Consider the following 15,504-nt stretch of genomic DNA (forward strand, 5'->3'; position numbering starts at 1 on the left):
CGCTTAATTTGAGCCGGAGCTTTCCGGTGCTGAGCACCGGCACTTAATTGGTTTCCGGTGCTCAGCACCGGCACCTAATTGTCAACACCATACTTAGAGCAGTCTGCCACAAGGTGGCGCTGCTCATGTAATTTAGAGATGAGCAGTAAAACAGTTGTTAGGAAAACAATATACATAAAAGAAATACTAATACCTGCCTCACCAGCCATTCCTTTAGCTTTGGAGACCTGGAATAATCTGAACTGTCGGATTTACGTGCGATAGAGATGGTTAGTAGTTGTTTGGCAGCGATGACAGGGCGGATGGGTGGTGCAAGCTGCAGTAGCCTCCTGGTCACAGCCCTGGCACTTAATATTTTACAAATTAAGCACTGGTAAACACGCCTATATTTTTACATAATTCGTTGTTATTTCACCAGACATACTTCACATCACCATCACATCTTTATCTTGCTCCCCTCATTTGTAGCCTTTCCTTTGCAAAATCGTTGTGATTTTGAATAGTGCAAGGGAAGACACAACAGAACTAACAAAATTACATTATTAGAGATTCACAATACCTGCATGCTAAAATCAGCATTTTGAAAATACTACTTTGACATAAAAGCCAAAGGGCAGCAGGTCTGCTAAGAGAGCTAAAAAAGAATAAACTAGACATAGAGACAAGCTCAAACAAAGAAGATGAGAGTGCTAAACACTAAAATGAAGCAAAGCTTAGTTCTGCAAGTTTTACTTTTTTCTGGGCCTTTTCTCCAGGACTCGTTGTAGTTTGCAGGGGATGTGATTAAAAAATTAAATTTAAAAAAATGAATGTGTCCTTGTGTAACGTAACTGGTGCGCATGTAAAGCGCTCCAATACCTTTGGGTCGAGTTCGCACTATATATATCTGCAAAAAAAAAAACCGATCTCACAGCTCGTAATTCCGATCCCTGTGTAAACACGTGTTCGCACAAGGATCGGAATTTAGCCCTGAACTCGTGATAAAGGGCCTAAGGGATTTATTAACTGTGATTTTGCAAGAAAACTCTTTTGGTACAAAGTGATGCAAAACATGGTGTAAATGTACTAACCATTATAGAAATACCCCAAAGAACAACATCACCAGCTCACATGTGGCAATCCGAACACATTAAGGAGGGAGAAAACAGACACACCAACATGCCAGATCATTAGCAATCTGAAAGGCAAATTGACCCATGGTATGCATTACAGTGATAGCAACCACAAGAAGAGCTGAACCAGATGGTAACTGCAACCAAACATTTACATGCTGGATGCTAACAATCAAAAAACATAAATAAAACAATCAGAGATCAAAATATAAATGACAAAAAACCCCAGATACACAGACATCAAAAGACTGTTAAATAGAAAACAAGGAAAGAACCAGGCACAAAAGCAAAGGAGACAAAAAGACTTCAGAACACACAATGAAAACTGAGAGAGACCATCAATCACCGTAAAAAAAACTAATGTGAAACAATTTTGGGGATGTGGCAGCACAAACAAGACCCAATGAATAAATGGAATGAAATACCCAAAAGCTCACCAATATATAAAGTGCACTCAATACAAACTTTGGAGCTCAATCACACAAACGGCACAGTTAATGCAAGTCAAAGTAGCAGAAATAACTCACCCGGCTTTCTTCAGGACCTAAATTAATTGGAAACAAGGCTACTGCAGGATACTCCGAACCAGGCCGCGAGCAGTCGCAGCCTGGTTCGGAGTACCGACGGACAGAGCGGGTCTACCTTCAACGAGCAGTCAGCCGGGTGAGGTGAGGCTTTCCTCCCACAGAAAGCTGGGAAAGAAGATAAAGCTCTTGTACCCAAGCAAAAAGATTGTTAGTCTGGTAGGGTGGCCATTGCCACACTTTATTTGATAATAACATTCTACTATCTTAGAGGATTTGTTTGTTTTTCACATCACTTTCACTGAATAGATTTATCCTGCAGTAGCCTTGTTTCCAATTAATTTAGGTCCTGAAGAAAGCCGGGTGAGTCAACCATTACGGCTGAAAGATGTCGACCCCACGAGACCACGTCAGGAAATAGTCGTCTTTGTTTAAGACTATTTTGGTTTTAGATATGACACCTGGGCAATCCTTAATAAACATATTTTTTGGCCACGTAGTCATTTTTAATGCACTCTTCACGTTAGAGCACTGCACATTCTTTTTGAGTCCTCAATAGTTGTTCTATATACTGTGCCAGGAGACTGTTCTATCTTGGGATCACTTGGTCGGGCACCTAATAGGGCTGGCTGGCTCGTTATTATGGGCCCAGACCTCTATCCCTCAGAGTCTCAGATGACGAAGCTCCGCCAGTAAGGGTGGGCTGATGGACTCTCAATTCCTGGCCTAGTGATATATTGACTATTTGAAGAGGCTCTCACTTTGTTCACGGCATTCAGTGACTTTTCTGTCTGTTTTGTTTGGACCTAAGACCTTCTGTTAGTTTTTCTGTATCTGCTGGGGATTGAAGGTGTTATGGTCCTTAAACTAATCCCCTTTGGACCCTTATATACATTGTGTGTTTAGGATACGAACCATAGACTTGCCACACACATAGAGCAGCCTAAAGAAGAGTATAGAAATTCCTATTTTTAGGAAGCTAGGTCACTTTATAGAGTACAACAGAATAGACTGTGTGAAGTAGGGTATAATGCAGGGAATATGCTTGCCTGGTTGGCAAAGAAGAAAGAAAGTAAAACATGAGTGCACAGAGTAAGAGATGAAACCGGTGTACTGAGGGAGACCGAGGGGGATATTGCAAGAGCTTTTTTACAATACCTGGGAAATTGTACACATCCTGTTCAGGAGGTAGATTGCAACATGAGCTACAAAACTTCAAAAACAATATTCGCATCCCCCGCTGGGATGGGACACAAGGAAAAGTCTAGATGAGGCATTGCAGGAAGAAGAGATAGCGAGGCTTTTACTCAGTAGCAAGTCCTCAGGTCCAAATGGTTTCCCTCCTGAATACTTTGAATGTGTGAAGTCATGAGTGGTGAAGCCTATTCGAAATCTGCCCTATGACTGAAGGGCTGAGGGCAGGTTACCACAGGATCTTTGACAGGCGGTCATAAACCCAGCAAACTGGTGGAGGACTGCGTCTCGCAAAAGGCAATCTCATAACTGAATACAGAAACTAAAAAACTGGCTATCCGCTAACCCGAGTAACTGATGATTTGATAGTCCCGGATCAATCAGGCTTTTTGCCCTACGGACCAACTAGGCATAATATCAGCCTCTGTTTAGGTGTCTGGTGCAAAGGAAACAACTGCAGGACCAGCAGTACTTTTGTTAATGCTGAGAAAGCATTTGAATTGCTGGAGTGACTGTACCTAACGGCTCCGTTCAGGGTCTGGGTATTAGACCGTCCTTCCTGGCCTGGATACAGATGCTATATCAGAAACTGATGGTGGAGGTCCAGGTCAATGGTGTGTTCACAATGTAATTTGAACTAGGAAGGGACAGCCAACAGGGATGCCTTTTTCCCCCCCTCCATTTGCACTAGGGGTGGAGCCATTGGCTAACTGGGTCCGCTGTGATTCCAAAAGTCTGGGTTTAAGATGGGATCCTGACTGTCAAGACGGCATCTTGTTATATGCGGTTGACATCCTGTTATATCTTGCAGTTCCAAAGATGTCTAATCCAAAGACCCTGGAGATGTTTAGAGTGTTTGACTACTTCACAGGCTTCCACATAAACTGGACAAAATCAGTAGCATGCCCTAGCACAGACTAGAAGCCCTAGGAGTGATGGAGATGTCCACTGATATGGGACAACTGTGGCTTTAAATATTTAGGGATTAATGCACCACAGACCTAAAGGCAATTTAACATTCGCTGCCCATCGCATACTGTCCCTGATGGCGGCTAGGTGGGCCATGGACTTGTAGGGCTATATATGGTGTCTGTATGATAGAGAGCAGTTGGTAACCTTCCCCATCCCAAGGCCAAGGTGATTGCGACCTGGAGGGCGGCGCACGTAAACTGAGATGGAAGTGTAAAATGACTCTAGAAAGAGCACTATGTGATTCAGCAGATTTAACAGGACTGAGGGAGATAGATGGTAACCAGCAATGGGACAGGCTGGGTATCTCCAAACTGGGAGATATATGGTTGGAGGGAAGTTGATGTCATTCACCGGACTCCAGGAGCAATATCAGTTGGCGGGGAGTCAGTTATTGAGATACCTCTAGCTCCGAGTGCAACTGTTAAAGGTTCTGTGCCCCACACTGGAATTAGTGGAGGACAGTCCCTTGGAATTCAGGGTCCTCGGTGCACCCCTGATAAGTCATACAATATCCTACATCTACACCACACTGCTTACTACTTGTCAGCCCCAGCTAACTAACATAAGAGAGAAATTGGAGCAAATGGATGAGCTGGATGATGATGATTGGGAGGCAGCATGGGGATACCCTAGAGAGGTCTCAATCCACGCCAACTTCCCACTGATACAGTTGAAGCAGCTCCATAGGCCCTACTTTACAAGGGGAGGCTGTTTGCATGGGAAGAGTACCAATAGACAGAAGTCTAATAGGATGTGATCCTGTGGGTATACTTCGGTATACAGTGTGGGATTGCCCAAAGGATCAAGGCCTTTGGCAGGGAATACAACGCAAGTTGACCTTGGTGGTGAGTGAAACAGTACAACTTACCCTCAGTTAATAATGTGGGGTATATTCGGAGATTTAACCCTCAATCTATACACCCACCTGCTGTGTAACACGGCACTGACAAATTGCCAGAAGATATGTGATACACCTCTAGTGGAGGGCTGAAGTCTGGCGATATGACAAAAGATGGACAATATGGATTGGTGCCAACAAGCTGAAGAGCTAGTATACACGGTCAGCGGTAGCTTGCATACATTTACCAAGGTGTGGAGACCCTGGCAGGGGTGTGGAAGACGGTTGAATGATTGTTTTATGAAGGAACAAACTTGGAGGCCGACAAAACGAAGGGGGCTACCATGTAGGGATAAGGCGTAGATGGGAACCCGAGGAGTGAATCATCGAATGAGTCCCACGGGGAGGCGGGCATCGGAGCATGGTAAACTCTCTACAGTCGAAGAGACAATTGTAGAAGTATGAATACTGGACATGCCACAACAAAGAGGCTAATAGGTGGGTTTGATATTTGGCAATTTGTTATAAGACAAATGCACAATAAACAGATTTATATGAACAAAAAACAAAGGACTGGAATGCGTCCCAAGCATTTGCTAATAATTGAGAAAAATTTAAACATTCCATCCATCACTTTGGTTTTGTTGCAGAACTTGTAACTCCATCGCATAGACATTGTGTAATTCCAGCCTTAGTTTATCATCCAGGTACTCCACCCCAGACCTTGATGCAGGTAAGGCTGTGTAATTCCATTGTGTAGACATTGGACAATTCCAGTCTCAGACCTCATGCATTTGGAAGACCTAGTGCAACTCCACATCAGGCCACCGTGCAGGTATAGGTTGCATAATACCATGGAGGAGACATTGGGTAGCTCTACCTACAGTCCTTCATGCAGGTACTCCACCCACCTACCAGGTTGTATCTCATTCTCTTTCTCTCTCTCAATTTTTCTCAGTCTCCCTCCCAATGCCGTCCTCTTACTGTCTTTTGGTCTCTCTTTCTCTCCCTTTGTCTTTTTTTATCTTGCCCTCTCCCGGGTTCCCTCCCTCTCTGATGTGATCTGTCCTTCTATCCCTTTCTCTATTTTGCACTGTTCCTCTCTTTTCTCTCTTGCTATGTTCCTCTTTTACCCTTTCTCTTTCCAGCTCTTATCTCCATATTCACCTCACACAATTTTTCTTTACTATATTTAATAACCTAGGAAGTTCACAAATATGTTTAAAAAATATTGTGGGTAGACGGGCTCAGTATTTAAGAATCTACTCCCTTCATTGGTTTTGACCCACAACCATTTTGCTCTTTGTGATGGTAAATCATATTGCAGTAATTGAGAGTTTTGTGGAATCAGTGCGAATATATGTGGATTATCTATCAGCACTTTGATAATATTAAGCACCTGTATAGCAAAGCAACAAACATGCCACACAGGGTCCCTGCACAGCTGAAGAGCAAGCAGTTCCAGCTCGGAGTACTTTAGAAATGATAAAAAGCTCACCTGGTGTAATCCCAGGAGACTAACTATGAGTTTTCACAAACAATTCCTGGGGGTATGCTTTGCTCCCTGCAGCCCCCACAACATTTAAATACATTGTTGGTGGTGCCACTGCACCTCCTTGGGGCAGCACAAGGAAGAAAGAACTGCATAAACAAAGACTCACAGGGCATTATGGGGGGCACCTCTCTGGAACAGTTAATATTTTATGAACAGCTAAGTGGTTCTCCTCTCTTTATGCGTGGCCTCACACCATGCTTGCTATTTTCAATTTATTTTAAGGGTGCCCCTGTGTGAATGCTAGCCATAAGTTTAAAAAACATTTTTGAGGTGCACAGGTGCCACCAGGTGCTCCTGCAACTCTCGGTCTAATTGGGAGTTTTAAGGGAGAGGCCCAAGGCCCTTGCAGCACTGCCGGCTCCCCAGAAAGCATCCATTCTCAGATGCAGGCCAGCCATAGTTGTATGTGCTCGCGATCCCCGAGAGCTACTTTTCATTTTGCTCCCGTCTGCAGTGGGAGGAATCCAGTGCTCCTTTTCCATGCTCTTGTGGGCAGGGAACAGGCCTGCCTCCATCAGGGCCCCAAGGCCACGGGTCCCAAGAAATTTAACTTGTGTTGGGCCCCCGGGTTTTAATGAAAATGAGTGCTCAGACCCTTTTTTTTATTGTTTCCCACAGTCCCGCGGTACTTCCCGGACCCTCTGGGACACTCTACTACAAGGACTTGGAGGTTTTAGTATTATGGTTATTCAGACAAAATATTGTGATACACAAATATCGTGATGCAGGGATATAATTGACAAAAATATTGATTTTGAAGGTAAGTAATATCGATGTCAAAAATATCTATGTTGTTAAAATGATTTACAAAAATATAGTTGTAAAAAATATCTGTGTTTAAGTGCCTTTATGTATTTTAGTAATGTTTAAATATATATCATTATTATTATTGTCTGTGTTTGCGTATTCAATTTTATATTTCATATATATATATGAATTCATTTAATTTTTAAGACATTTGTAATAACACGTTTTTGTTTATTGTATACTTTTTATATATAATTAAATTAATAATAATTGAAGTTTGTTTTTAGTTTATTTTTTATATTGTCTATTTGTTTTCTATGTGTATGTTTGTGTATATATATAAATATATATATATACTTGTTATATTAGTAAATTGTAAAATAAATAGAAAATTATGTTATACATTAAAATTAACATTTTGTATAACTGTTTTATATTATATATGTCTATATAAACATACAGACATGCATATATATTTGTGTATTTTTGTGTAAATAAGTATATATTCATATACATTTTAAATAATATTGTAAAATATTTAATTTCTGTCATATCAATGTTATATGTTAAAAAAATTAAGATTTTCTATTATTAACTATCTATATTAAAGAAAGATATTTTTGTATATATATTTTCGACTTATGTTTAAAACAATGTTTTTTCAATATTTTTGTACTTACCTTTATATGTATAGGAAAACTATATATTTATGATCAATATTTTTAACACAATATTTCTGTTTCACGATATTTATAGTTTCAATATTATGTCAGTGAACCATTTATGTTCAATACATTTTCAGGACAGGGACTGAATCCCCGAGTCCTGTAATGGCAGCCACAAAATCGTCTGAATCACAATGCTTAGATTTTTTATTTCAAGCCCACATGTCAATATATCCACACAGTTTGAACTCTAATGTCTCAAAAACTATTGAACAGATTTACACCAAATCAAAATATTGCACTTTCTGTGTAAAGTTCTAGCCTTCTGACAAATTTGGGGGTTGGCTTTCACATATAAATTTGCTGACACACTTTTGCTATTTTAATGATTTCTACTCGTTTTCTATAGGATAAGTCAAGTTGACAAAGCTGTTTTGCGTCAAAACTACAGATGTCAAAAGAACAAGAAAGGGATGACACACTCCTATGTATAGGAACTAGCATTATATGGTAAATGTAAGTTCCTTCAAATAGCTAATCTTGGCTGTATATTTTGGGTGCGATAGTTGACTAAAAGGTCTTATATACTTTTAAAATAATGTTTTTGGAAGACATCAGTGTGTCAGCTTTCAAGTATTATGTACTAGAAATCACTACTAAATTTAAGAGCCTTCCTACATATTCTTAGTGATGTTGGAAGCCTGGCTGTCACATACGGCAGAAATCTACACGGAGAAAACTGGGTGGTAAATTAGTAGGAGGACCTCATGGCCAGGAGGTGCGGCCACAGAGGAAGGAGACCAGACACCTGAGGCGGGTACAGCACAGGAACTCAAAGAGATTATAAAGGTCATAAAAAAGATAAAAAGGGATGGGGCTCCAGGCCCAATTGCCTACCGGGTGGCCTCTTCAAACAGGATATCAAAGGCTGGGTGGAGTTTCTTTCAACTTTGTATAGGGAATTAGATCCTTGGGGGACGTACCGGACTCCTGGCAGGGCTTGATACTGCAACCAATTCATAAGAAGGGGGTAAAAACAAACCCCAAAAACTACATGCTCATAGCCTTGTTAGACATCGAAAGCAAAGCGTATGCCAGCACCTTGTTACAGGAGCTAACTGCTTGGATCGAGAACATTGGAATCTTTACCTTTCTATCAAACTGGATTCCGAAAAGGCTGCTTGACTGTAGACAACATAATGGCTCTTTCGTTTCTGGCACAGCAGACAAATGCTAGAAACAACCTGCCAGTATTTGCATGCTTTGTTGACTATTCAGCAGCCTTCGATGGAGTAAATCGAAGTAAGCTATGGCAGAAACTGATTAGCTGGAAGATCCCAGGTAAAATATTGAAGGAAATTATGTCATTTTATAGCAACACCTAGGTGAGAATCAAGCTGCCGGGGGACACGGTTACACAACAAACTGCCAACAGATCGAGGTCTAAAACAGAGTCGCATCTTAGCGCCAATACTTTACAATTTGTACACGGCTGATCTGGGGAAAGCCCTACAAGGTGCAACCCTGTTAACCCAGAAAATCGGACAGCAACAATTACATGTGCTCCAGTTTGCTGACAATCTGGTGATCTTCGATCACACAAGAGTAGGGTTGCAATGAACTTCTTTAATGAGGCAACTGAACTTGTGGCCAACCCCAGTAAAACCAAAGTAGTGGTTTTTGGACAATACTCCGACATACTCCAAAACCGCTGCAAGATGCTAAAACCAATAGTTTTAAGGTATGGGGTCAAAAGATGCGCTGGCGCTGTAGCCTTGCTCTTGACCTGCTCAATGCCATCGGATCAGGCCAAATTTGGCAAATTCATAAGTATGGCTCGAAGGGACTTAAATGAAATTAAGCCAAATGCAAACTGCGATGCCGAAAGTGTTGAGACTCAGAACATCAACGCGGGACATGCTTGGCAAAGCCGGGTCAGTAAGAGATCTGTAGACCGCAGATCACAACTGGCAACTGCAGGCTGGAAAACAACACAAGGCTGGAGCATTGCTGGCATAGAGGGGTATGAGCATCGAGATTTTTCCCCCTGAAGTTGAAGCACGGGGCCCAGGATACAGCGTGCTGTATCAAGCGGACTCTTTGCACACAGTCGTTGACTATAAAAGGGGTGCGGACAATTTTTTATTGTCATTTTAAGCCATGCATTTTAGGGCAAAGTTCCTGTTTAGAAAAGGTGTGAGACCTGTTTTAATGGCTACATTTTGACACCGTGGCAAATTTGCAATGATTTTAAGTAATTATGCAATAAAAATTTCATTTATTCATTTATTATTCTTAGCAAACTGGCCTTTGAGTCGCACTGTACATGTATGTCTATAATCCCAGTCTCTTTTCATAAAGTCCACTGCTATGTGCTGTATGTTGTGGTAAAAAAAAGAAAAACATCCATAGCAGTTTATAACTTGTCACTAGAGAGTCCCTCTCAAGTCAGATGCAACTGCTGTAAATGACTAGGTGTCGCTTTAATATATAGATTGGAATACACAATTTTGCTATTCATGATTTGTGCTTATTACTATATGATAAATAATGCAAATACTGCTTTGTAATAATGGGTCAAAATTACAACTTTCAATACATTTCTTGATTTTTATCCATGTAAGAGATGCCACCCTACTATAGTATGACCAACCATTCATTGGTAAGTACAAGTGCCTTCAAATAACTAATTTATGGTGTGTGTTTTTAGGTGGGTTTAGACACAAGTATAGATCAGTGAGCCTTTTATTGGTGCTGTGGCCATCAGATCTTTCTGTGGTGGTGGCTTTTCCTCAACCCTGACTCTCATGGTCTAGGGTCTTTCCAACAAACAGGCAGGCAGCGCTGCTTGGCATTTCCCAGCCACCCAAACAACTTTTAAAAGTGAGAGCTTGGACTTTTCTCTCAGATTTGAACTAAGAAGTAACCGTTCCAAAATGGTGCAACCACCAACCCTCCAATATAGGGATATGGCACCAACAATGGTGAAAGGGTGTTGGTTAGGAGCCCTAATATATGCATGCAATTTGTATGATATTCTTTGGAATACATGAGGCTGCTAAGACAGCTAAAGCTATATAAAGGCCAGACCTAACAATGAACACCGGGTCATAACATAGAACCCATAAGAAATAATGTTAAAATGAATGTATTTATTTTGACTTTGTGAAAATAGAGAGAAATTTAATTTAATGTTACACAAATTATATATAAATTAAATAATTATATTTTTTATAGTCAAATGTTTAAATAACTATTATTATTTCAAAAAGAAATATAACTTAATTTAAAGAAAATAATTACATTAATTTAAGTTAATTCTATGCATAATGTGTTGTAATCTATAATACACAATAAATAAATATACACATTTTACTTTAAGTGGGAATTTTTGTATTAAACGATAAAAATACTTAATTTAATTTAAATTTAATTTAAAATAAATATTTAATTCACAATTAAGGTCATTAGTGCTGTAGCATTTTATTTATTTTGCTCCATTTTTAAAATAAATAAATAAAATTAATTTACACTAATATTTAATATAAAATATTTTAACTTTTTCCAATTTCCCCTATATATATTTTGCCCAGTGGTTGAAAATGCATACATGTGAAAGGTTACTAATAGTAACTCCATAATATTCATTTAGAAATATTCAATTTATTTAAAATATATTACATTCTTTTAAAATAATATTTTGAAGATGTAGTTTAAAATTTCTCCTAAAGTATAATGTTTGTACTTACTTTTCATGCATTAAAGAATTAAAAAAATATAAATAAAATTGCATACCTGTAATTAACTTATTATTTTCTTAAAGTAGTTAAATTGTTTGTAATTAAAAAAGATTATTTCATTTTTTTAAAAATAATATTTATTGTGATTTATAAAGAATCTTTTAACATTAAATTTAATTGCTATACTTAGCAACTCAAACTAAATGTATTTATTTGTAACATTATTTGCTATAGCTTTCTATTTTACGTCTCTGCCTCCATCATTTGCTTTAGGAGGGTACTGCAATACCAGTGGTTTGCAATGTGTGGTTGCAGACAAACTCAAGGTCTAACCGGGAGTTCATTTACTGCTGTTTTGGGTCCTTTTTGCCCTTAGTATCTTTACATTTGTATATGTTGCTCCACTGCTCGTTCATGAGATGGAGGTATGTATGTCTACACTTGGTAGTACATTTACACTTATAAATGGTGAATAGCAATAAATAGTAAGTTTACTCACAAAGTGTAAGAGTACATTTACACGAAGTGATTTACTCATATGTAAATTTATCTATGTGAATAGGCTGCGTTCTCTAAAATGATGTTGTTAATCCTGAATGCATCCATATTAAACATAACATAATATTTCAATATAAATTAAGCATAAGGTAACAACATCTCTATAATGCAAAATAAAGTCAAGCTGTGCCTTTGCTACTTCCACAACAGCTGAGTCGTAAAGAGGCAGGCTATACGCCACGCACCCCTTCATTGAAGAAAGTGGCTCTGTGCATGGAAAAGTGAGTTCTCGTGAGTGAGATGAGAAGGTGACTAGGGCAAAGTGTAGTATGGATTTGTATGAAAGACAACAAGTGTCCATGACCCTGTGCAGGAAAAGCAAGTTACTTGGGCTCTGTACAGAAGAAAATTAGGTGCACAACTACTTAGTTTATTGAGGCTTGTGTTGCAGGAGAGCATCTGCAAGAGTAGCAGTCACCCTTGTCTGGCAGCAGGACATCATAGCAAAGATATACAGGTCTCCATGGGCATTTGCTGCTAAGCATTTCACCAGGAATCTGCTTGAAAGGTGGTATGCTTGAAGTTCATATCACCAAGGCCATGTGCAGGTAACATGTTGGAAATCGGGTCAAGGTGACAGTAGCATCCTGTCCAACAGGAGATGGTGACAAAGAAGAGCTGGTCATAAGGGCCTGTGTGGAAAGGCCAATGCAGCAGTATATTATAGGGTAGATCAGGACATTACCATGGCCCTGTATGTGAAGAGCAAATGGCCATGTGCATATGCAGGAAGGACAGAGCAATATACAGCAGGTGGCAGTCTACATACAGTGCAGCGCTCTGCTGCCATGTGCAGAAAGAGAAGGTCGCTAGGGTTTGGTGCAGCTAGAGAACATACAGAAGAAGAGCAGGGAACCAGTGCCATGTGCAGAAGGAGATTCTGCAGCTTGTCACTCGACTAATTCTAATAAGTATGTGATTCACCAGGGCTTGTTGTGCAGCAGGATACCATGTACAAATTGGTATGGTATTATGTGTAAGGATGAGACCCACAGTACCTTTTGAGAGGTGTACCTGAGATGCCCACAATCCAGAATGGAAATGCAAGTGGCACAGGTCACCTCATAGTGTAGGACTGGACCAGAAGGCGGCCCCATGCACTGTGTGTGCTGCAGGGGGCCATGGTGCATCTCTGTAGTAGAAGGTCATGCATAAGAGGATCAGGTCATTGTCAGTAGACTGCAATATGCATCTATAGGATATCATATGCAGAGAGCTACATATTATGGACTGAACATGAGCAGCATCTGCAGGGAGAGGTGATCACAGGATCCCTAACAATAAAGGCATCAGCACTCTCAGCCAGATTAGGGTATCTGTATGAATCAGTTTTCATCAGTACCGAGAGACACTGGCAGGAAGAGCTGATCACAGGAGCCCTTGGAAGAAAAGAAAATCTTCTCTTGTGACTTGGGTGAAAGGCAGAGATTGGAGGTACAAATGATGGTGCTCATCCTCCAATTAGGTGCTGGACAATGGAGCTTTGCATGGGGGAGAGAGACCAGGCTAGGAGGATGAGGAGAAAGGGCAAAGCAAATGTTACTCTGACCTGGGGCAAGGAAACACTCAAACACTTGGGGACCTAAGGCTAAAATTCCTAAAGGCATAGTGAGTATTCTCTACAGTTCAATTTGCCTTTTTAGAGGATAACAATAGCACCGCCCTGGTTACGGTGCTTGTTTCCAGAAGGATGTTACATTTGTAATGAACCGGTGGATCCATGCCACACTGGGAGTGTGCTCAGCATCAATGATTATAAACATTCTCATATCCCCTAAACTGTCTCAATCAGATGCCACAGTAGATCTCAGATATCCCTGAAGCCTGGTGTCAACTTCATCGCACAATCACACACACACAGCTCACAGACACAGATAACACATGCACATATAGCCACTAGCAAGCACACATTCACATCCACAAAAGCACACATATGCAGACATAATATCACACACACACTCAAACGTACAAGCACACAGACACATATAGATCTGAAAAATGATTAAGAGAACCTCTAGTCTCAGTTATTGACATAATACCTTCCATGACCTAGCCCTGTAGGGACTCTTGTCAGGTGGCATTCATTCATTAAATATCTTTGGGTGTGGAAAATCCAAATTGCCGACTTCTAGAAACAGGACAGGCCTTCACACCAGATGATCACTAACTAGAAAGAACAGTGATGCTCCATTAACCATGGTAAAGCACTGTGGATCACCCTGGTGTACAACAACACTTCATTGTAGTTCACTATCACGCTGCTTTGTACAACAATTCACAACGTACCACAATCTTCCCCTAATGTGTTTTACCTCATTTAGGCTGACCATGGCAGTCCAATACAACTTGCAAACAGTTGTCAACAGTTCTCAGCATTCAAACCTAAAAAATACACCATCCATTTAACCTTCAATTTTCTCAAAGTAAGATTGGATTTTCCATTTGGGAGAAGAATTTGAATTCTAGGGTTACCAGATTATTTGTTTCACTGGGGACACAAAGCTCTCAGTGTTAATATAGTAACCCAAATCAGTATGGTAAGAATCATCTTGATTGATGTGAATTGACTAGTTTGGACTGCTCACAGCTGTCTGTAAAAAAGTAAGACCAGGATGGGGTAATGTGCCCCTGATTATATCATGTCATGTGATAAGACAAAGGATAGTTCAAGTTTGCTGCTAAAAAATCTATATTACTAATCACTTATTTTTCCTGATTGCAGTTGGCCAAAACTTATGGAAACGTGTACACTCTATGGATGGGACAGAAGCCGATGATTGTGGTAAACGGATATGAAGCTGTGCGTAACGCCTTAGTCTCTCACTCAGAAGACCTGACCGGGAGGCCTAGGAGTCCTTTTTTCATGGAGTTGATGGGCGAAAAAGGTACCGAATGAGAATCACTGGGCTTCTATGTGTGTGACAGTTCCATGTGTGACATTTTACAATCGCAATCCTCACTTACCTCAACATAGTGACCTACTTATATGCTTAAAATGTGACAGACTTGTAGGTTTGTAGATCTGGAAGCTACCAGACATTGCATATTTTGAGATGCATCTCTTGTGTTACATGCAGGTACTGAAGAACACTTTATAATGGGATCAAATGTAGAACACTCAGGGCCCTATTACGAGTCTGGCGATCTGAGGACCGCCAGACTCATGGTGGTGCGGCGGTGGCGGATCCAGCCACAGATGCACCAGCAGTCCAGCCACCCCATTACAACTTGGACAGTTGGACTGGCTGGGACAGCCAGCTCTGCCAGGGAACTGACGTTCTCTGGTGCTGGAGCGGTAGTCAGAGGTCTCAATATGCTTTTCAGGACCACCACAGTCTCTCCAAGCATATTGCAAGTTTCCTCTCCTCTAGGGTTTACATGGAGGAAACCAGTAGGGCCCCCCTGTGCCTCAACCGAATGTGCATCACACAGAGGGGCATAACATGTGCCGAAAATTGTCTTCAGGAGTGTTTACTGCACCATAGAAGTGTTCTACCTTCCTACTTGTCCTCCTAATTATGTCTTGTTGACAGCAGCATTAAATTATAGTTGATTCAAAGTCCATTGGGCTTAATTCAAAATTTCCATATTTCCATATT

At 40.5% G+C, this 15,504-nt stretch overlaps 1 protein-coding gene across 1 annotated transcript in view; it reads left to right on the forward strand.

The window, feature by feature from the left end:
• Nucleotides 1–15,504, forward strand: part of LOC146786143 (cytochrome P450 2J2-like) — a 109,495-nt gene that overhangs the window by 31,309 nt on the left and 62,682 nt on the right. Inside the window, exon 2 of the mRNA XM_085635647.1 lies at nt 14,628–14,790. Within this exon, the coding sequence (XP_085491773.1) occupies nt 14,628–14,790 (163 nt within the window). The remainder of the gene's footprint in view (nt 1–14,627; nt 14,791–15,504) is intronic.

The sequence above is a fragment of the Triturus cristatus genome, chromosome 11 (genome assembly GCF_964204655.1).
Source record: "Triturus cristatus chromosome 11, aTriCri1.1, whole genome shotgun sequence".
NCBI classification, from domain to species: Eukaryota; Metazoa; Chordata; class Amphibia; order Caudata; family Salamandridae; genus Triturus; species Triturus cristatus.